The following is a 21890-nucleotide window of genomic DNA, read 5'->3' on the forward strand; positions in this document are numbered from 1 at the left end:
CAAAGGGATACAATTGTTAACACCAGTTTGTTAGTTTCAATGGAGAGAGAGTTCCTTAGGTGTTTTGTTCTACCTTTGTTCAAGTGCCTCAAATAAATACCTGTGACTGATTGATTTTATTTTACTTTGTTTTTTTAAATGGCATTTATTAACTGCTTACTATGTGCAAAGCACTGTTCTACCTGTCTTGTATTTATGAAGAAGGGCAGACATTAAGAACACATGATCACTGACAACCACGTTACTAAGTCCATCTAGTTCAGGATGTTAGCTTTCACCATGGCAACAGGATGCCTGGAGGAGCCACATGATTATCCTCCTGGACCATCCATCCTCATCATTAGGGATGGACCATCCAACATCCCTGACTTTCCCTCTTGTCACCCATTAGGGACTGCTCTTCTGCGAAGTTCTCTTGAACAGAGGCATAACCTGCCTATACAACTACATTCGGTTGGTCAAAAATAGCTCCCACAAAGTTGGTTTAGCCCCTGGGATGACTCAAGCTCAATTTTGTCTATCCTTGACATTTCAGGGACAACTCTCCTAATTATGGATGACCTAACACTCTTGCTCCTTTTCCTTGTTTCCTGCCTTCCAACAATTTCACAGCTCATTTGCACCCGTGATGGTGGCTGAGCAGGGGAAATGAATGAAGCTGAAACTCCAACCTGATAACTTTCTCCTTAGGGAAAAGCTGGGATAAAAGGCTGTTGGCTGAGGAGTGGGAAAGGTGGGGTAGAGATGGTAAACTCTGGATAAATTCTGGTTTGAGGATTATCTGTTCACAGCTTTCAATTATCAATCAATCTATTGTAGTTTTAGAGTGCTTACTGTGTGTAGAGCACTGTACTAAGCACTTGGGAGAGTACAGTATAAAAGTTGGCAATCAAGTGTAGTTTACAGTCTAGAGATTCCTAAATGGATCACTTTAATTTACTCTCCAGTGGGATATTTTAGACAATCACGACAAACCTAAAATGTTTGCCCATAGTGAGCTCAATTATGCACCTTAATAATAATAACAATAATAATTATGGTATTTGTCAATCACTTACTATGTGTCAGGCACTGTACTAAGCACTGGGGTGGCTACAAACAAACTGGGTTGGACACAGCCCCTTGTCATTCATTCAATCATATTTACTGAGTGCTTACTGTGTGCAGAGCACTGTACTAAGCACTTAAAATAATGATGGTATTTGTTAAGTGCTTACTACGTGTCAAACACTGTTCTAAGCACTGGGGTAGATACATGGTGATCAGGTTGTTCCACGTGGGGCTCACAGTCAATCCCCATTTTACAGATGAGGTAACTGAGGCACAGAGAAGTGAAGTGACTTTCCCAAAGTCACACAGCTGACAAGTGGTGGAGCCAGGATTAGAACCCATGACCTTCTGACTCCCAAGCCCGGGCTCTTTCCACTGAGCCACGTTGTATGGGAGTGTCCAATATATGGTAGACAAGTTCCCTGCTATAAGTATAATATGAGAGAAGGACAGAAATAGGGGTGGGTTAATAGTTTTGAATCGATTACTAGGATTAGTAGGAAATAAGGACCCTTTAATGCTATAGGAAGTCTTTCCTCTCCACTAGATTTTAAGCTTCCTGTGGGAAGGGCTCCTGTCTACTAACTCTACTGTACTGTACACTCCCAAGCATTTAATACACTGTTCCACAACCAGGAATCACATAATACCAATGATGGATTGATTAAAATGCAAACATGTAAAATGACAAGCATGTCACCCAATCAATCATCAGTAGTATTTATTGAAGAAGAATGATGTGGAAAGCAGTATACTGAGTGCTTGGGAAAAATGCAATAAAATTAAAAAAATGATCCTCGTTCTCAAGGAGTTTACAATCTAGCCCTCTAGGCTGTAAACTCCTTGTGGCCAGGGAATGTGTCCACCAACTCTGTTATATTATATACTCCAAAGCATTTAGTACAGTGCCCTCTATATGGTAAACACTCAATAAAAATGATGGATTGAGTGACAGTCAAGAGGAAAGATTTTCTATAGCATTGATGGTTCTTGAGGGCAAGGAGTTTATAGTCTAGGGGAGGAGTTTAACCTGCCTTCACAAATATTATATAGTTAGTTTGAGAATAATAAACTTTGGAGTGGGAGCATTTGGAAACAGGAAGACTTTTTAGGAGTTTGTATTCATTCATTAATTTATTCTATTTACTTCTCTTTATTGTGATGACGACACCTGTCCACATGTTTTGTTTTGTTGTCTGTCTCCCCCTTCTAGACTGTGAGCTTGCTGTTGGGTAGGGACCATCTCTATATGTTGCCAACTTGTACTTCCCAAGTGCATAGTACAGTGCTTTGCACACAGTAAGCGCTCAATAAATATGACTGAATGAATGAATGAATATTCAGAAATACAGGGGGTGCTACAAACATCCCCATAGGAAGGAGAAAAAAAATCCTGCAGCATTTTGCAGGCTAAAGGAATGAAAGCACTTCAATTCCATTCTAAGAGTTCTTAGCCCCATGTACAGTATTTTCTGTTAACTGAAGCAATACATGCTTGTGGTGTTTTAAGAATTTATTGGTCACATGCTAGAGACTGGAATACATGACGGTAACATAATTTCACCTGTCAGCAGTTTCTCACATTTTGCTACAATCAATCAATCCTATTTGAGCTCTTATGGTGTGCAGAGCACTGTACTAAGTCCTTGTGAGAGTACAATACAACAGAGTAGACAGACACGCTCCCTGCCTACAATGAGCTTACAGTAGTAGAGATGAGTTTACAGGATAGAATTCCTCCATAATATTTCAAATCATACATTTGTAACTTGAGAAACAACCAGAATGAAGACTATCTCCCACAATACCAAACTTTCCAACACCCACCCATTTGTTAAATCAAAAAAATCAACTTTCCCTCTCTCTGAGCAAGAAGGTTTGAAGACAAATGGATGTGTCAGCACTCTCATGGCTATTGCAGCCATTCTACTGAAAGCTATTGAACAAACATTGTAACGTGTTAGAACCACGGGGACTGATTGTTCTAAAATATTGCTACAATTGCCAGACTCTGAATGCATTATAATTTTGTGGTTCCTTCAAAGCCTTACCTTAAATTGTTCCAATGTAAGATTGCAGTCACACAAAGAAGGACAGGGAGATGAAGATTACATAGATATGTGAGAAACAATTGGGCAACAGAACTGACCGAAGTAAACATTATCAGACACAAATTGCTCCAAAATAAATACCGTTCTAACCTCCATAAAGTAAAGCAAGCTGTACTGTGATCCCATCTGGGTTGGGTGAGAGGCTCAGAATTAACTAGATCAAGAGCCCAAATCAAACTGTGGGAAGAAGTGGTTGTCTAAAATTAAAACAATTGTTTCCCACAGAGACAGTCTATTTAGGACAGGGATCCCATTCTTTGATAAGAATGAAATACCTGAAACAAGCTACCTTGGTTGAATGTACATGTGTACCTTGCTTAAAGCAATTTCCTGACAACAGAAGAACGGTTGAATGAAAAAAAAAATCCTGCAATGATGTTTTTTAAAAATCATATTTTAAATCGCCCTTGTACCAGCATAAAACATGTCTAAATTAAGTTGGTGATAGTCTGTCAATGACACATTTTATATTACAAGCATCCAAATCCAATTACGCTCTTTTTAAACAAAACCACACTCCTCATAGGGATCAGAATACTGAGAACACACAGAGAATTCAATACTTTTGAGTTTTCAAATCAGCTGAGTCTGTGCTTTGGCAAAACATTTCTGTGAACCTCAGGGCATCAGGTAACTATTATCACACCTCTAAGTGCAAATGGGAATGTTCAGAAGTGAAGAAATATTCTGAGTGAATAAATAAATATTAGTGAGTGAATAATTGTTGAAGGATTAGGTTTTAATAGAGAAGCAGCCTGTTCTAGCAGACAGAGCATAGGCCTGAAAGCCAGAGGGCCCGAGTTCTAATCTTCGCTTTATCATTGCCGGCTGTGTGACCTTGAACAAGCCGCTTAACATCTCTGAGTCTCAATTTCTGCATCTACGAAATGGGGATAAAATACCTGTTCTTCCTCCCCATAGACTGATCGACCCATGTGGGACAGGGACTGTGTCCAATTTGCTTATATTGTATTTACCTCCATACTTAGAATGGTGTTGGGGACAGAGTAAGTGATTACCAAATTCCACTATTATTATTACATGCTCCCTTTTCTTTTCAGCCTTTCTAGCCCCATTGTAAAATTTGGCAGGGGATTCTGTTAAAAGTAAGACACTAATTTCTATGTCCAGTTGCAAACCTAGTAGGTGTCATACATAGCAGTAGTCATAGTAATAATATTTATTGTGTCCACTGTGTGTGAAACATTGGGTTAAAAAAAATAGTTCCTGGCCCCTGAGAGGTTCAGAATCTAAGAACAAGGAGGCGGGAAGGGACTGGCTGAGAATCCTTAATAATTGATAAAACAATGCAATCACAAAAACAAGATAAATGATGAGGACAATGATAACTACAAAAATAAATACTCAAACAGAAGAGCACTTTGTATTTGTAGTAAAAGAACAGTTCCAGCTGCTCCCAGCTCAATCAACAGTGGTATTTATCTGAGCACTTACTATGCGCAGAGCACTGTACAAGGGGCTTGGGAGAGTACTTTCATTCATTCAATCTTATTTATTGAGCACTTACTGGATGACCATTGGGTCAATGGTGAAGGGGAGGAAACTGAGCTTTTCTCTCAGGCAGTAGAGCTCAGATTGGCAGAAAAAAGACTGACTAAAGAATCTCATTGGACCTGCTTCTTATTTTCTATGGCTTGAAAATTGTTTTTGGAGTGAAAACAAGTCCTCCTTTGAGTCCCACTTTGATTATTAGTGGGAATTTCCTTTACCGACACCAATCTTTCTTCATCTGCCAAGTGGCACCTTTGGTCTGAGCTGGAAACCCAATTTCTTTGTTCTGTTTGGGTTATGCATCATCATTGATGTTATCGGATAGTTATGGAAATAGGGTTTGTTAAGTTTTAATTCTCATCAGTGTACATAGTTTTGTGTGGGGGGAATGGTAATAAAAAAACAGTTGCTGTTTTGTTTCCTCAGTCCTGCACACATCAATCAATCCATCAAGGGTATTTACTGAGAACTTACTGTGTGCAGAGCACTGCACTATGCACTTGGGAAAATACAATAAAACAGTTAGTAGACATGATCCTTGCCCACAGTCTAGAGGGGAGCTTATAGTCTTATTGCTATGGATTTTTTTTAATGAATTGGGAAGGTATAAAGCACGAGATTCAATTTGAGATTTAGGATTCATTATTCATGGGTCAATGGATACTTTAAATGGACATGAGCTGGGCACTAAGCAAATTAGTAATAATGCCTGAAAGAAAACACTGCTCCCTCTGATTCTTCTTACAAGAAGTCACAAAGGTGTGCTTGCCCTCCACTCTGAGGCTGAGACCCAGATAGAGAAAATAGAATTGGTGCCATCATGATGACTTTTATATCGCTTCCCCCAGGATGCTTAGAAGATTTTGCAGTCATTAGGAAAATGGTATTTGTTGACAAGCCCTCCACTTGGCAATAAAACATGTTGGTCTCACTTGTGCTTTTCCGTATATCACCAATCCAGAGAACTCAGTAGTTCTTTGTGGGTAGGGAATTTGTTTATTGGTACATTGTACTTTCCCAAGTGCTTAGTACAGTGCTCTGCACACAGTAAGCACTCAGTAATATGATTAAATGAATGAGCAAACGAAAGGGTGGCCTCACCTCTTGTTAAAGGAACAGACTGTTTACTTATCGTAAATCTTTCTTAACCAATTTCCCCTCGACAAGCCCCACCCATCTTTCTCATTAACGCCATCTCCATTGATTTAAAAATATCAGGGCAAATAATAACGATGGCATCTGTGAAGTGTTTACTATGTGCCAGGCGTGGGAGAAGAAACAGTATAATTACATCAGACATCGTCCCTTTTCCCCTTGGGCTCACTGTGAAAGGGAGAACAGGTATTTAAACCCATTTATAACAAAAGATTGAGGGGTGGCATAAGAATAAATGGATTATAGAAGCAAAAAAAAAATAGAGACACATGAAAATCAGACTGGAAATGGCTCTTGTACATTGTGAAAAGCATCATGGTATTATAATAATCATAATTGTAGTAATTGATAAGCACATATCATGGGTCAATGACTCTGATGAGCACTTGGATGATAATAATGGTATTTGTTAAGGGTTTACTATTTTCTGAGCACCATTCTAAGCACTGGGGTAGATAAAGTTAATCATGTTGGACACAGCTCTTTGTCCCACATGAGGCTCACAGTCTAAGTAGGCGGAAGAACAGGATGAATCCTCATTTTACAGATGAGGTAGCTGTGGCTCTGAGAGGTTAAGTGACTTGCCCAAGGTCACACAGCAGGCAACTGACGAAGCTGGGATTAGAACACAGGCCCTCTGATTGACAAAGCCCACAATCTTTCCACTAGGCCAGGCTACCTCTACTTCCACAATCAGATCTGATGCAGGCCCTGTTCACACAGGGCTCACATTCTAAGGGTGAGAAGGAATAGGTTCTTAACCACCATTTTACAGATGAGTAAACTGAGGCTCTACACTGTAAATTTGTTGTGGGCAGGTAACATGTCTACCTACTCTGTTATATGGTACTCTCCCAAGCGCTTAGTACAGTGCTCTGCACACAGTAAACAATCAATAAATATGATTGTTTGAGGCACGCAAAGCTAAATGACTTGCCCAAGTCCTCCCATCAGGGAAGTTGCAGAACCAGGAGTAGAACTCACTTTTCTTGGCCCAAAGCCCTGTAACCTCACTGTGGTCAGGGATTGTGTCTGTTATATTGTTATATTGTACTCTTCCGAGAGCTTAAAATAGTGTTCTACACACAGTAAGCATTCAATAAATACGATTGACTGTATCTACTTTCCCACACTACATAGCTAAGTGACTTTTAAACGGAGGCACTCGAAAAGCAGCAAAGATCTTTTGTCTCACCATCTAATAAAATTCCACACCCACACAACTAAAATTTGAGAAGCCACAGAGGTATAAGGTTACTGACTTCAGAGTAAGCTGCAGAAGGGCCATCAGTTATCGAACCAGATCAGCCCCAACATCAGGGAAGCCAGTTGATTAAAAAACTCAGCCTCCTTTTCTGCATGGGCAGTTATGAAAAATAGCTTCTATTTATAAGGGATGAATATCGAGAAAGTCCAGCTCAGCAGGGCATAATTAGGAATTTCAGTTTCCATCTGAGGTTCCAAGCCTTCAGAAGCAAAAGTTACGCTTCAATAAGCCTTCCCTGATTAAGCCCACTTTTCCTCAAGTTCTCACCCATTTGCATCTTCTATTCACTTGGATCTAAATCTCCTGGAATTCACCCCATCCCAACCCCACAACACTTACATATATATCAGTGTTATTTTATTTATGTCAATGTCTATCTCTCCCTCAAGAACGTACGCTTGCTGTAGGCAGGGAACATGTCTACCAACTCTGTTGTACTGTACTCTCCCAAGTGCTTAGTACAGTGCTCTGCACACAATAAGCACGCAGTAAATATCATTGATCGACTGATTTTACTGACACTAGGTCTGTGGGTGGGGCTGAAGTCAGTTTGGAAGTGCAAGAATTCTGTCAGATCCTTTGAGCAAATGGGGAGAGATAAAGTATTAATCCAGGCTCTGCCACTTGTCTGCTGTTGTGACCTTGGGCAAGTCACATCACTTCTCTCTGCCTCACTTACTTCACCTGCAAAATGGGAATTAAGACGGTGAGTCCCCCAGACAGGGACCGTGTCCAATCTGCTTATCTTGTACCTACCCCAGTGTGTCTGGCACAAAGCAAGTGCTTAACAAGTACCACACACAAAAAGAAAGATTTATGTGTCCAGGGTAAGGAATTAGTGCCTTGACACTTTCAGGAAGAATCAGACTTACTGTGCCTTTATCTCAAGCAGAACTACCCTGCTTATTAAGAGGGAACAGTTTTCACCTTTTTTTTTCTTTTTTCTCTATAAATGTTAAAAATTAATGACATCGATGGGGAAGAGTGAGTTAATTGAAATTTTAATTAAAAACACCAATGAAAATGAAAGGAAAACGAAGGACCAGAAATCAACCAGGCAGGAACCGTCCCGTGGTTCTAACACTTAAAGATTTATATTGATAAAATGAGTGAACTGATGGCTTGCAATCCCAAGAAAATTGTAATTTAAGACTGAGGCATAGGCACATAGTAATCCGATACTATTTCCTGACATTTTGGAAACTGTTGCGAAAAGACAAACATAATACTGAGGGTTTGTGCATCAAATGGAAAGGGGCCTTTGCTTTCGGTGTGGGGTTAATGCAATGAGGTGTGCTGAAAATAGCAAATTCCATAAGGCTGTGAAGGTGTGCCTAGTGGGTACAGCATGGACCTGGGTGACAGAGGACCTTGGTTTTATTCTCAGATCTGCCACTTACCTGTTGTGTAGCATTAGACAAGTCACTTCGCTTCTCTGAGCCTCAGTTTTACTGAGCCTCGCTGTAAAATGGTGATTCAATATTCATTCTCCCTCCTACTTGCTGTGAGCCCCATGTGATATAGGGATTGTGTCCAACCATTAACTTTCATCTGATTTGCTTATATGCACTCCAGCACTTAGTACAGTGTCTGGCACATAGTAAGAGCTTAAATACCACAGTTATTATTATCATTATTATTATTATTACCCTAGTATTTAGAACAGTGCAGGGCACATAGTAAGGGATTTACAAATGCCACACACACAAAAATGGTCTCATTCAGAAGACTGACAGTTCAGAACCTCTTTGGTGAAATAAACCTAAGGCAAACATATTTACAAATTTCTCTGAATGGAAAAGTTGCTGAGTATATTTCCTTCAACCAAGACAATGCAGAGTGAAAAGGTACATTTCTCCCATTGATATAATAACATTTAGTGAGCAACTTCTGCATGTGCAAAGCAAAGAGCAGGTGCTTTGAAGTGGACAATGGAAACAAAAGAAATCACCTTTTCTTTAGGGCACCTTAGAGGAGAAGAGAGAGTGGTAAATTACAAATGGTTAGTGTGTTACTGGGATGTGTCATAGAGGAGAATCAATCAATCAATCAATCAATCAATCGTATTTATTGAGCGCTTACTATGTGCAGAGCACTGTACTAAGCGCTTGGGAAGTACAAATTGGTATCACATAGAGACAGTCCCTACCCGATAGTGGGCTCACAGTCTAAAAGGGGGAGACAGAGAACAGAACCAAACATACCAACAAAATAAAATAAGTAGGATAGAAATGTACAAGTAAAATAAATAAATAAATAAATAAACAGAGTAATAAATATGTACAACCATATATACATATATACAGGTGCTGTGGGGAGGGGAAGGCGGTAAGGCGGGGGGATGGAGAGGGGGACGAGGGGGAGAGGAAAGAAGGGGCTCAATCTGGGAAGGCCTCCTGGAGGAGGTGAGCTCTCAGCAGGGCCTTGAAGGGAGGAAGAGAGCTAGCTTGGCGGATGGGCAGAGGGAGGGCATTCCAGGCCCGGGGGATGACGTGGGCCGGGGGTCGATGGCGGGACAGGCGAGAGCGAGGTACAGTGAGGAGATTAGTGGTGGAGGAGCGGAGGGTGCGGGCTGGGCAGTAGAAGGAGAGAAGGGAGGTGAGGTAGGAGGGGGCGAGGTGATGGAGAGCCTTGAAGCCCAGGGTGAGGAGTTTCTGCCTGATGCGCAGATTGATCGGTAGCCATTGGAGGTTTTTGAGGAGGGGAGTGATATGTCCAGAGCGTTTCTGGACAAAGATAATCCGGGCAGCAGCATGAAGTATGGATTGAAGTGGAGAGAGACACGAGGATGGGAGATCAGAGAGAAGGCTAGTGCAGTAGTCCAGACGGGATAGGATGAGAGCTTGAATTAGCAGGGTAGCGGTTTGGATGGAGAGGAAAGGGCGGATCTTGGCAATGTTGCGGAGCTGAGACCGGCAGGTTTTGGTGACGGCTTGGATGTGAGGGGTGAATGAGAGAGCGGAGTCGAGGATGACACCAAGGTTGCGGGCTTGTGAGACGGGAAGGATGGTAGTGCCGTCAACAGAGATGGGAAAGTCAGGGAGAGGACAAGGTTTAGGAGAAGCAGTGTGGCCTAGTGGAACGGGCATGGGCTTGAAAGTCAGAGGAGCTGGGTTCTAATCTCAGCTCTGCCATCTTTTTTTCTTTTTTTTCATGGTATTTGATGAGCACTTACTATGTTCAAGGCACTGTTATAAGTGCTGGGACAGATACAAGCTAATCAGGTTCGTCAGGTTGGACAGAGTCCATGTCCCATAGGGACTCACAGTCTTAATCCCCATTTTCCTGACGAGGTCACTGGGGTCCAGAGAAGTGTAGTGATTTGCAGAAAGGGCAGGGAATGTGTCTGTTTATTGACATATTGTGCTCTGCCAAGCACTTAGTATAGTGCTCTGCACACAGTAAGCAGTCATTGAATACAAGGTCCTTATGAATCCCAGGTCTGTGCTCTACCATACACCATGCTGCTTCTCATGTGTGACCTTGGAGAAGTTACTTAAATTCTCTGTGTCTCCTAGGATCTACTTATGTCACTCAAGTAAAGCAGAAGATAGTGAAAACTCACCAGAACCTCCTTGATGTGAGCCCACGCCTTTATTGGCAGTAGAGGGTGGTTTCTCAGTGGGTAAACACACAACTTTTTTATCTGGACCATCTAATAATTATTGTGGCAAAATAAAACGGCTTTATCGGTTGATGGATCATTCTAACCTCATTAACATTTTCAATTACAGGTGCATCCGTGGAATAATAGAGCCATTTTTTCTCCAGTAATTGCTTTCCTGTGAGAGAGTTGCAGATCAGGTACTGTAGCATTTCTGAATCTGACACAGGCTCTAGACCTCGAAACACCTTTCTCTTCTCAGCGCAGGCTGCGGAGTCATGGGTTGAGGGGAGAGGGGTCTGTCGACCAAGGGTTCAAGACACATATACAGATGTGGCCACCAGATCCTCTATAGAGGGGGTGTGCCCAGGTGCCATTAGCTGGCACACCCCATGTACCATCCCCCTCAAGTGGCCCTCATTACTGTCCTGGCTCGTAGAGATTGCAGGCCCTGTCAATGATGGGTGGGGAAAGGGGAAAAAGCTTGTTGTGGACAGGCAATGTGTCTGTTTTAGTGTTGTAAAGTACTCTCCCAAGCGCTTGGTACGGTGCTCCACACACAGTTAGCGCTCAGTAGATATGATGAAATGAAATACGACTGCATGAAAAGAAAGGTCATTTTACCAGTCCAAGATGTAACAGAGAAGCAGTGTGGCTCAATGGAAAGAGCACAGGCTTTGTAGTCAGAGATTATGGGTTCAAATCCCAGCTCTTCCACTTAGCTGTGTGACTTTGGACAAGTCACTTAACTTCTCTGTGCCTCAGTTACCTCATCTGTAAAATGGGGATTAAGACTGTGAGCCCCTCGTGGGACAACCCGATCACCTTGTAACCTCCCCAGCACTTAGAACAGTGCTTTGCACATAGTAAGCGCTTAATAAATACCATTAAAAAAAACTTGCAGACTGGTACTAGGTTCTCCTAGTGGGAGAATAGGTTCTCCTAGTGGGCAAGTGGGATAGTGAATAGAAAGTCAATAGGAATAGAAATAGGAAGTGAATAGAAGGTCATGGGTTCTAATCCTGGCTCTGCCACTTTTCTGCTGTATGACCTTGGGTAAGTCACTTAACTTCTCTGTGCCTCAGTCCCTCATCTGTAAAATGGGGTCATGACTATGAGCCCTGTGTAGGACAGGGACTGTGCCCAATGGATTACTTTGTATCTACCCCAGAGCTTAGAACAGTGCCTGGCACATAGTAAGCAGTTAACAAATACCACTGTTATTTGTTAAGTCTGCTTTCAGGTAGGTAGTAATGACAGGAAGAATCTCTGGTGTCCAGGGAGGGATCTGAACAGACTCTGCTTCCTATGGGACAGTAAGGAATTCCCATGTCAGCCAAGTACTGAATGGGGCTTGGAAACCCCTGTAACACCATCAAGCAGCTCCTGCTGACTCTTGGAGAATCTCTTGGAGTGAGTATTCCCAGAGAACTGGGAATATGAGTATATCTGATCTTCTGAATCAGCCTCCTGGGGAGCTGGGGGGAAGAGACTGTAGGGATTTGGGGAAGGGAGAGGAATCAGTGTGGGAGGGAGGAGTTAGAGCAGCGGGGTAGTTTGGGTTCTGCTGTCCCCTATGTTGGTTTCTTGTGATTGAGCCACTGGATAATTTTCATAATTTCCAGCCTGTGTATTTTGCTCCTCTAGTATCAATCAACTCCTTGGACCGCTTGTCTCACTCGCCTATGACCTCTTGCTTATTCTCCTGCCCCATTCTCATCGGGCAGAGCACCACTCTCCCCATCTTCAAAGTTCTTCTGAAATCATATGTTCTCCAGGAAGCCTTCCCTGACTAATCTCTCTTCTCTCCACTCTAGTTCCCTCCCTACTATACTAACAACACTTGAGTCCTAAATCTCTAAGCACTTAGGTACTCAATACTACCCCACCTGGACAACACTGTTCTGATGTTATTTCTCGTGGGCTGATAGGCAAGGGAGAGATCATGAAGGGTTAGTGAGTAGGAGAAATTCGTGGGTGGGTGGAAGGCTATCTGGGAGGGTCAGTGGAGAGAGGATGTCAGTTTTCCTGAATTGCAGATAGCCTTGGAATCTCAAGAGAGCTTCCATTTGGTGCCCCTCCTGCCCCCCGTCTCCCCAACTCTCTCTCTTCTGTGCTCTGCTTCCCTATGAAAACTTTCACCAAGGATAGAGCCTGTAAATCTGTAAATCTTCCCTCCGATTTAGACTGTGAGCCCCATGTGAGACATGTACTTTGTCCAACCTCATTAGTATGTATCTACCCCAGAGCTTAGTCCAGTTCTAGCACACAACAAGTACCATAAAAAAGAAAGAAAGCCAACCTGAGAGTGTGTATGGAGAAAAGAGAATACCTGTGAACCACTAAGAAGGGGGGATTGGATTTCAAACCACATCTGGCCACAAAACCATAGAAAGCACTCACCAATGTAGTATGGTTTTCTTTTTAATCCTTCTGTCTTCTTCCCTAGTCAGGCCCTAAAGCCCCAGGTCATATTCTTTATTCTGGTATTTACTATTCATTCATTCATTCAATCGTATTTATTGAGCGCTTACTGTGTGCAGAGCACTGTACTAAGCGCTTGGGAAGTACAAGTCAGCAACATATAGAGACGGTCCCTACCCAACAATGGGCTCACAGTCTAGAAGGGGGAGACAGACAACAAAACAAAACATGTGGACAGGTGTCAAGATCATCAGAGCAAACAGAATTATAGCTATATGCACATCATTAACAAAATAAACAAAATAGTAGGTTCTTCCCTTTCTTCCAACCCCCATATATGGCCTGTCACCAGATCCTGTGTGGGGGGAATATGATAATAATGGCATCTCCAGAATCCTGTTCTCTGTGAGCCTTATGTGGGACAGAGCCTGATGTTCAATATGATTATCTTGAACCTACTCCAGTGCTTGGCACATAGTATGTGCATAACAATTGCCACAATTATCAGTCTCCTCACTGATGTCCCTTCCTCTAGTCTCTCCCCTCTACCATATTTCACTCTACTGCCCAGATCTGATACCTCACCTAACCGACTCACCTAATAGCCTACTCACTGTATCTCGAGCTCATCTCTCTTGTTACCGTTCTCTCGCCTACTTCCTGCCGCTGGCCTGGAACACCTTCCCTCCTCATATCCATCAGACAATTACTCTCCAGTCCTTCAAAACCTTACTGAAGGCACATCTCCTCCGAGAAGCCTTCTCTGACTAAGCTCTCCTTTCTCCTTCTCCCACTCCCTTCAGCGTCGCCTTGACTCGCTCCCTTTATTCGTCCCCTCCCAGCCCACTTATGTACATATCTGTCATTTTATTTATTTATATTAAAGTCTGTCTCTCCCTAGCTAGCTCTCTTCCTCCCTTCAAAGCCCTACTGAGAGCTCACCTCCTCCAGGAGGCCTTCCCAGACTAAGCCCCCTCTTTCCTCTCCCCCTCCCCACCCCCCGCCCTACCTCCTTCCCCTCCCCACAGCACCTGTATATATGTTTGTACAGATTTATTACTCTATTTATTTTACTTGTACATATTTACTTTTCTATTTAGTTTGTTAATGATGTGCGTCTAGCTTTACTTCTATTTATTCTGATGACTTGCCACGTGTCCACATGTTTTGTTTTGTTGTCTGTCTTCCCCTTCTAGACTGTAAGCCCATTGTTGGGTAGGGACTGTCTCTATATGTTGCCAAATTGTACTTCCCAAGAGCTTAGTACAGGGCTCTGCACACAGTAAGCGCTCAATAAATACGATTGAATGAATGAACTGTAAACTCATTGTGGGCAGGGAATGTGTCTGTTATATTGTACTCTCCCCAGCACTTAGTACAGTCCTCTTCACACAGTAAGCACTTAATAAATGCCACTGACTGACTGACCTCTTGAAGCCATCGCCTCTTGTACGCCCCCCATAACAGAGATTCCAGAAAAACATCTGTTGGCTGCAGTAATCCTGCTGGCTTGATTTGGAGAAGAATGATCTGTAAATCCATCCCTGGGGTGGAGGCGGGGACACACATCTGTAAACACATCTTATCTTTTGGGCTAAGTGGCATGTGGATTGCCAACCACAAGAACATTCCATCCACATTCTTCACTACTGCTACACACACTTTCAAGGGCATATTACTTTCTCAAGGAAAACTTCTTTGTCGCACATAAAATAGAATGAGATTTCCCTGCCTGTCATTCAAACTTGAGCTTCAGCCTTCACCGGCTCAAGGTGTTATTGATTCAGGACTTCAGGATCCAAATAACTTTGGCTCTATATCACTTCTATAAATTTACCATGCCTTTACTCAAAATAGCTCCAGAGTCTATTTTATTGCCGAGTGCTTAGGAAGGCAAGATTACGGAGCATTTATTAAATGAAATAGCAAAGCTTGTTCAGCAGAGACCCATTGCCCTAATTTATTTGCTTGTATCGCTTAAGTACAAGGAAATCCTGGCAAAAATCACCCTATTGTTAAGATGTGCTTCAATACATTTATCTATTTATAGGCATGATAATGTTCTAGTGCTCTCTTATATGGGGAGCAGAAAATAGGCAATGGAACAATTTTAGATTCAGAATTCTTAATTCCCATAAAAAAAACTTTTGCACAGATCCAACCTAAACACACCCTTTCTCCTCTCTCTGTGTTTCTATCCTTCTCCACATCTCTCTCTTCTCTCTGTGTCTGTGGCACTCATTGTCTCAGGATAAGTGTGTTTAGCAGAGTTGAATAGCATTTCCTCTGGGGAATCTAATTCTGTTACTGATTAGGGATTTGCAAGCAGGTGGGGAGCTGAGAATTGGACTCCTCCATTTCCTCTCTATTTCCACTGCTTCCTTTCACTGTAACCGCTCAACAGAAAGTCATGGCTTCTCCATTGGAATAGGAGCCTGCACTGAACAGTAATTTACCACTCTCTCAAGGCAGGCTAGGGGAACTATGCTCTGCATAGTGTTCTGCACACAATTAGGCACTCAATAAATGTCATTGACAGGTAGTGTCAGGGAGGTTTTTCATTTAAAATAAAGTCAAGCACAGCTCAGATATCAATCAATGGTATTTATTGAGCACTTGGTGTATGCAGAGCATTGTAATAAGCACTTGGCAAAGTACGCTATAACAGAGTTGGAAGACATGTCCCCTGCCCACATGGAGTTTACAGTCTAGAGGGGGAGACAGACAATACTATAAATGAATAAATTGTATATACACCCCTTTAGTCAGCCCCCTTTCTCTCCCCGCAGTCTTCCAATAAGGGAAATAGTTCTTGAGAGTCAACTGGCGCCTACCACCCTTCATTAAATTCTGTAGAGTTCCACTAACATTTCCATTCTGATCCTCATCTTGAAAAATCTGAGTTGCAGTCAGATCAGATGGAGAAGAATAACAGGCATGCCATCTCTACTGGCTAAATCATACAATGGTTTGAGGGTGCTTTCACTGATAAAGAACACACACACACACACTCAGAGACACACATCACCCACATGCACAAACCCACACACACCCTTGCAAATACTTCAAACTCTCTCCCTGGAGCAAGGAGCCACATTCCCTGGAGTTCTTCAGTTGTAATTATTAAGCACTTCTTGTATGCAAAGCACTGTACTAGGGGCTTGGAGTTCTTAAAATGTGGCTATAGACTCAGGTGACTCAGAACATTCTGAGTCATAACAAATGGGAAGAGTTTTAAATTTCCACATCTGACTGAAGGGACAGTGATCATAATTTAACACTGGAATTTACTGACCAGTCACTGAATAAATCACCCGGGGAAACTCTGCAGAAAGAAGCAGATGTGGAAAGGGGATTCAAGTAAAATATCTACGAGGGGTAAGTTAGCTTCTGAAAAGTCTTCAAATGGCTGCCACTGCCACCTCCTCTCTCTCTTCCCTATCCCAAAGTAGCATTTTTATATGCAAAAATAATGTGTTTTATTTGCCAAAAGACTCCCTTAGTGGAGACAAGCCTCTCTAACATCTCAAACAACTAGATGTTTTGCTTTGAAATGGATATTCCTTAACGTGAACCTGCAGTTTACCAGATTCCAGACTTATAATTCAGAATTCTCTCCAGGTTGATAATTCAGAATTCTCAGCTTTCTATGGGGCAAGAGTAAACTGGATATTGAACACTTAGTTCAATCAACTGAGCAATTGATGGTGTTAATTAAGCTCTCATTCTGTGCTAAACACAACCAAACATGTGGGATAAGCAGCATGGCTTAGTGGAAAGAGCGCGGGCTTGGGAGTCAGAGGTCATGGGTTCGAATCCCACTCCACCACTTGTCAGCTGGGTGACCTTGGGCAAGCCACTTAACTTCTCTGTGCCTCAATTACCTCATCTGTCAAATGGGGATGAAGACTGTGAACCCCATGTGGGACAACCTGATCACCTTGTATCCCCCCAGTGCTTAGAACAGTGCTTCGCACATAGTAAGCACTTAACTAATACCATTATTATTATAAAGTAAGTACAATAGTGAAGCAGCATGGTGTAGTGGTTAGATCACAGGCCTTGGAATCAGAAGGACCTGTGTTCTAAACCATCCTTTGCTAATTATCTGCCATATTACCTTGGGTAAGTCACTTCACTTCTCTGTGCCTTGGTTACCTCATCTGGAAAATGGGGATTAAATCCTATGCCCTCCTATTTAGACTGTGGGCTTCATGTGGGACAGAGGGAGTGCTCAAACTGATGAACTTGCATCTACTCCAGTGGTTAGAACAGTGCTTGGCACACAATGCATAGCGAGCGCTTAACAAGTACCATAATACTAATAATAATTTTTATTTTAGTGTTCCCGGTGGGGAGAGTTCTCTAGGAGACATAGACATGAATCTAACAGAGCTCCAGCTTGTTGGGCCATCATTCTCTCAGACAGCAGGGGAGATATTGAAAGGTGTGTGCTGAAGAAATTGCTTATTTATCTTAAAAGGACTTAAATGCGCTTTCACTTTCAAATATTTGATTAGAGATTTGACATGAGAAGCAGCGTGGCCTAGTGGATACAGCACAGGCCTGGAAGTTGGAAGGACCTGGGTTCTGATCCCAGCTCAGCCACTTGTCTGCTGTGTGACCTTGGACAAGTCACTTTACTTCTCTGGGTCTCAGGTACCTCATCTGTAAAATGGGGATTGAGACTGTGAGCCCCATGGGGGACAGAGACTGTGTGCAAACTAATTAATTTGTATCTATCCCAGAGTTTAGTATTGTGACTGGAACATTGTAAGTGTTAAAAAGAACCTTAAAAAAAAGATAGGCAAAATGGAATAAAATGCCCTCGTATTGATTCAATAGAAAGCTGAGTTTGCATCATGGGGATGAAGCCCAAACTCATGGACAACTTGTCTTGGAGGAGAGAGTAACTCACTTGAACAAGTTTGCATTGGAAACTCACCATCACCTTTCAAATTAAGCCATCATTGATGCCCTTTGATAATTAATCTGAAGCTTGTAATTGTGATATTTAAAAAACAAATTCAAGTGATTTCCTACCATTCAAGCAATCATATTTACTGAGCACTTACTATGGGCAGAGCACTGTACTAAGTGCTTGGGAGCATACAATACAACAAAATTAGCCAACACATTTACTGCCCATAACAGTTTAACATCCATGTACAGTCTTTCTCTAGTTCAAGTGATGAAAAATAACTCTTTGAGAGATAAATGAAAGCACTGATTTGAAAGAAATTCCTTTAATAATAATAATAATAATTATGGTATTTGTTAAGCACTTACTATGTGCCAGGCACTGTTCTAAGCCCTGAGGTGGATACAGACAAATCAGTTTGGACACAGTCCCTGTCCCACGTGGGGCTCACAGTCTCAATCCCCATTTTATAGATGAGTTCACTGAGGCCCAGAGTAGTGATGTGATTTGCCCAGGTCACACAGCAGACAAGTGGTAGAGCCAGTATGAGAACCCATGACCTTCTGATTCCCAGGCCCATGTTATATTTATCCCCTACATCTTGCTCCCTGTCAGGATATCTGTTGGTACAAAGGCAGAAATCACCTGAGTTTTTAGGTATGTTTCTTTAAGCAAGGCTATACACCTGAAATTGAGAAAAAGGCCGTCTTACTTGGATTTGATGATGAAGAAGGTAATGTTATTTAAAGGCCAATAGGCATTTCAGGTTAATAGTGTCCACGCTCATTTTTCTGTCAAATTTGAGATTAGGTAGTAGAAAAGTAATTCCTTTGACATTCATCGACTAGTCAGTGAACCAGAGTTAGCAGGCTTACTAACTATTCCAATTTCATCTGGGAAAATGCCATTAGATTGTACCAGAGTGAAATGTTGTCGAATTTCCCTATTTATCAAACAGTGCAAATTGATTTATTTATTAAATTGGTTCAGGCATCAGCTCTTTGATTCAGCAGAAATGCTGTTTGTATGCAGATTACAAACAATGTGATGCTCAGATACACCACTTTTGGTTAGGCATTGTAGCATGATTCATTCATTCAATCACATTTATTGACCACTTACTGTGTGCAGAACACTGTACTAAGCGCTTGGGAGGTACAAGTTGGCAACACATAGAGACGGTCCCTACCCAACAACGGGCTCACAGTCTAGAAGGACTGTTCTAAGTGCTGGGGAGGTTACAAGGTGATCACGTTGTCCCATATGGGGCTCACAGTCTTCATCCCCATTTTACAGATGAGGTAACTGAGGCCCAAAGAACTTAAGTTACACAAAGTCACACAGCTGACAACTGGCAGAGTCAGGATTTGAACCCATGACCTCTGACTCCAAAGCCCTTGCTCTTTCCACCGAGCCACGCTGCGCAGGTTGGTTAACTGTCCTCAGAGGGGGCTTTGGCTAATACTCAGCTTTCTGAATATTGAGAAACAATGAGAATCCAAAAAGCTGGCATGGTTTCACCCTCATCCTCTTGATTTTATTTTTGGCCTGAGAGGTAAACAGCTCATTACTTAAATCCCTTTTTTTTTTTTGACATGCCAGCTCCAGTGTATGGATGGATTACTACTACTCCTGTTTACAGACTCATAGTTTAAAAAATTGGAGAACAAAAAGGGTCCCCAAAGGCCATCTTAGTCTAGCCCCTGATTCTGAAGAGAATTAGACTTTATCCATTCATGAATGATGACTAAGAACCAATTTCTGAAAGCTACCAAATACAGAGATTCCACCCCCTCCCTTGGCCACCCTATTTCAGTGTTTATTACCTATACTGTCATGAAGTTCTTCTTCATGTCAAGCCAAGCTCTCTTGTTGCAATTTAAGACCAATCCTTCTTGTTCGGCCTCTGACGGAGATGAAAAATAGCTGCCCATGATCTTCCCGATACTAACTCTTCATAGACCTGAACCCAGTTATTAAATCACTCTTCACCTTACTCTCTTCTAGACACAAACCCAGCTATTCTAACAGTTAATGCTAAACTATTTAACCTTTTTGTTTAATCATTGCAAGTAACATTTCTCAAAACGTCCAACTTCCGGTAGACATGGAATCAATCGCTTCTCTCACCATCATCATCACCATCTTCATCGGTATTTATTGAGTGCTTACTGTGTGCAGAATACTGCACTAAGCACTTGGGAGAGTACGATATAACAGAGATGGCAGACATGTTCCCTGCCCACCAAGCTTAGGGTTTAGTGGGGGAGACAGACATCAATATGAATAAATATTTTATAATCTATAAAGGTACGTATGTAAGTGCTGTGCAGTTGAGGATGGGGTGAATTGCACATAGTAAGCGCTTAACAAATGCCACCATTATTATACCCAAAGGTCATAGATCCCAATGCATAGACTGCAGAGAAGGGAGAGGGAGCCAGGGAAAAGAGGGTTTCCTCTGGGAAGGCCACCTGGAGGAGGTGTGGCCTCAATGATGTTTTGAAGATGGGGAAAGTGGTGGTCTGGTATATATGGACGGGGAGGGAACTGGGATCACTAACAATGCCTATATGTTGCTTCCATTACTGTTCTTCCCTATCTTTGCTACTGCTCCTTTTGTCTCTAAGAGTCAAAGAGGTCAAAATCAAAAGGCAGTTCTGGAGCAAAATTTGGTGTTCAAAGCTAGTTGAAATTTCATGACCTTACATTTCAAGACCCTACGTTAAAAGCAATTTCCTCCCCCATCAAACTCATTATTGGTATTTATTGAGCACTTACCATACCCAGAGCACTGTACTAAGTGATTGGTAGAGTACAATCCTGCAGAGTTGGTAGATACATTCCCTGCCCACAGTGAGCTTACATAGACATGGTTTCTTTAGAGCAGCTTTGGAAAATTATCAGAAATCACTAGGATCACTCAAATTCTATTCTACCATAACACTCCCTCCCTCCTACTTGTTTCTCCTCCCTGTCTTTTAATTCTCCCCCATCATCAGGCTAAAGGGAGGTCATGCCTTATCCTTCTGCAAAATTAACTCAGTCACCTCCACCATTGTAAATTCCACAAGGAGGGGAATTAGAAATTGAAAACAGTTCCAGACTGTCTCCCCCACTAGACTGTAAGCTCGCTCTAGGCAGGGAACATTTCTACCAACTGTGTAGTCTATTGTACTCTCCCAAGGGGTTAGCACAATAGTGTACACTGTAAGCACTCAATCAATATAACTAATTGTTATTTAGTTTCTTTTTCTTCTGTGTTGGATTGATCCAGAGCCCTAGAGATGGGAAGAGGTATTGATTCTAATCGTGGAATGATTGCATTATCTCAGAGAACTCTGATCATTATATGGTAATGAACATGGAATAAAAAGGAAAACTCATTTTACCTGGGTGTTGCTCTTCAATCCAAACCTGCAGGTACATGAAGAGGAGTAGGCCTGCTACTCCAAACACCAGCACGGACAGAAAAACCTGCCTCGGATTCATGGCCCCTTCAGAGGGCTGAATTTCTCTGTCTTTCAGAAGATGGCATGGCTTAGTTTTCACGGGTTTTCAGTTTAGTTTCTCCTTTTTCTTCATTCTCTCCTTAAGCAGCCTGGGGTATAGAAAAAGAGATAAATTCAGGGTTTGTCTTGGTAGTTGGCTTGGGAGGCAGAGGTCATGGGTTCTAATCCCAACTCCTGCCACTTGTCTGCTGTGTGACTTTGGGCAAGTCACTTCACTTCTCTGTGCCTCAGTTACCTCAACTGGAAAATGGGGATGAAGACTGTGAGACCCACCCGGGGGGCAACCTGATCACTTTGTAACCTCCCCAGCACTTAGAACAGTGCTTGGCATATA

General features: G+C 42.2%; 1 protein-coding gene across 1 annotated transcript in view; it reads right to left on the reverse strand.

Annotated features, from left to right (window-relative positions):
* CHST9 (carbohydrate sulfotransferase 9) overlaps positions 1 to 21595 on the reverse strand; it is an 89981-nt gene extending 68386 nt beyond the window's left edge. The window contains exon 1 of the mRNA XM_038766728.1: positions 21437 to 21595. Coding sequence (XP_038622656.1) covers positions 21437 to 21536 — 100 coding nt within the window. The 5' untranslated portion in view covers positions 21537 to 21595. The remainder of the gene's footprint in view (positions 1 to 21436) is intronic.
* Between the last annotated feature and the right edge of the window lie 295 nt (positions 21596 to 21890).

Source organism: Tachyglossus aculeatus, chromosome 25, assembly GCF_015852505.1.
Source record: "Tachyglossus aculeatus isolate mTacAcu1 chromosome 25, mTacAcu1.pri, whole genome shotgun sequence".
NCBI lineage: Eukaryota > Metazoa > Chordata > Mammalia > Monotremata > Tachyglossidae > Tachyglossus > Tachyglossus aculeatus.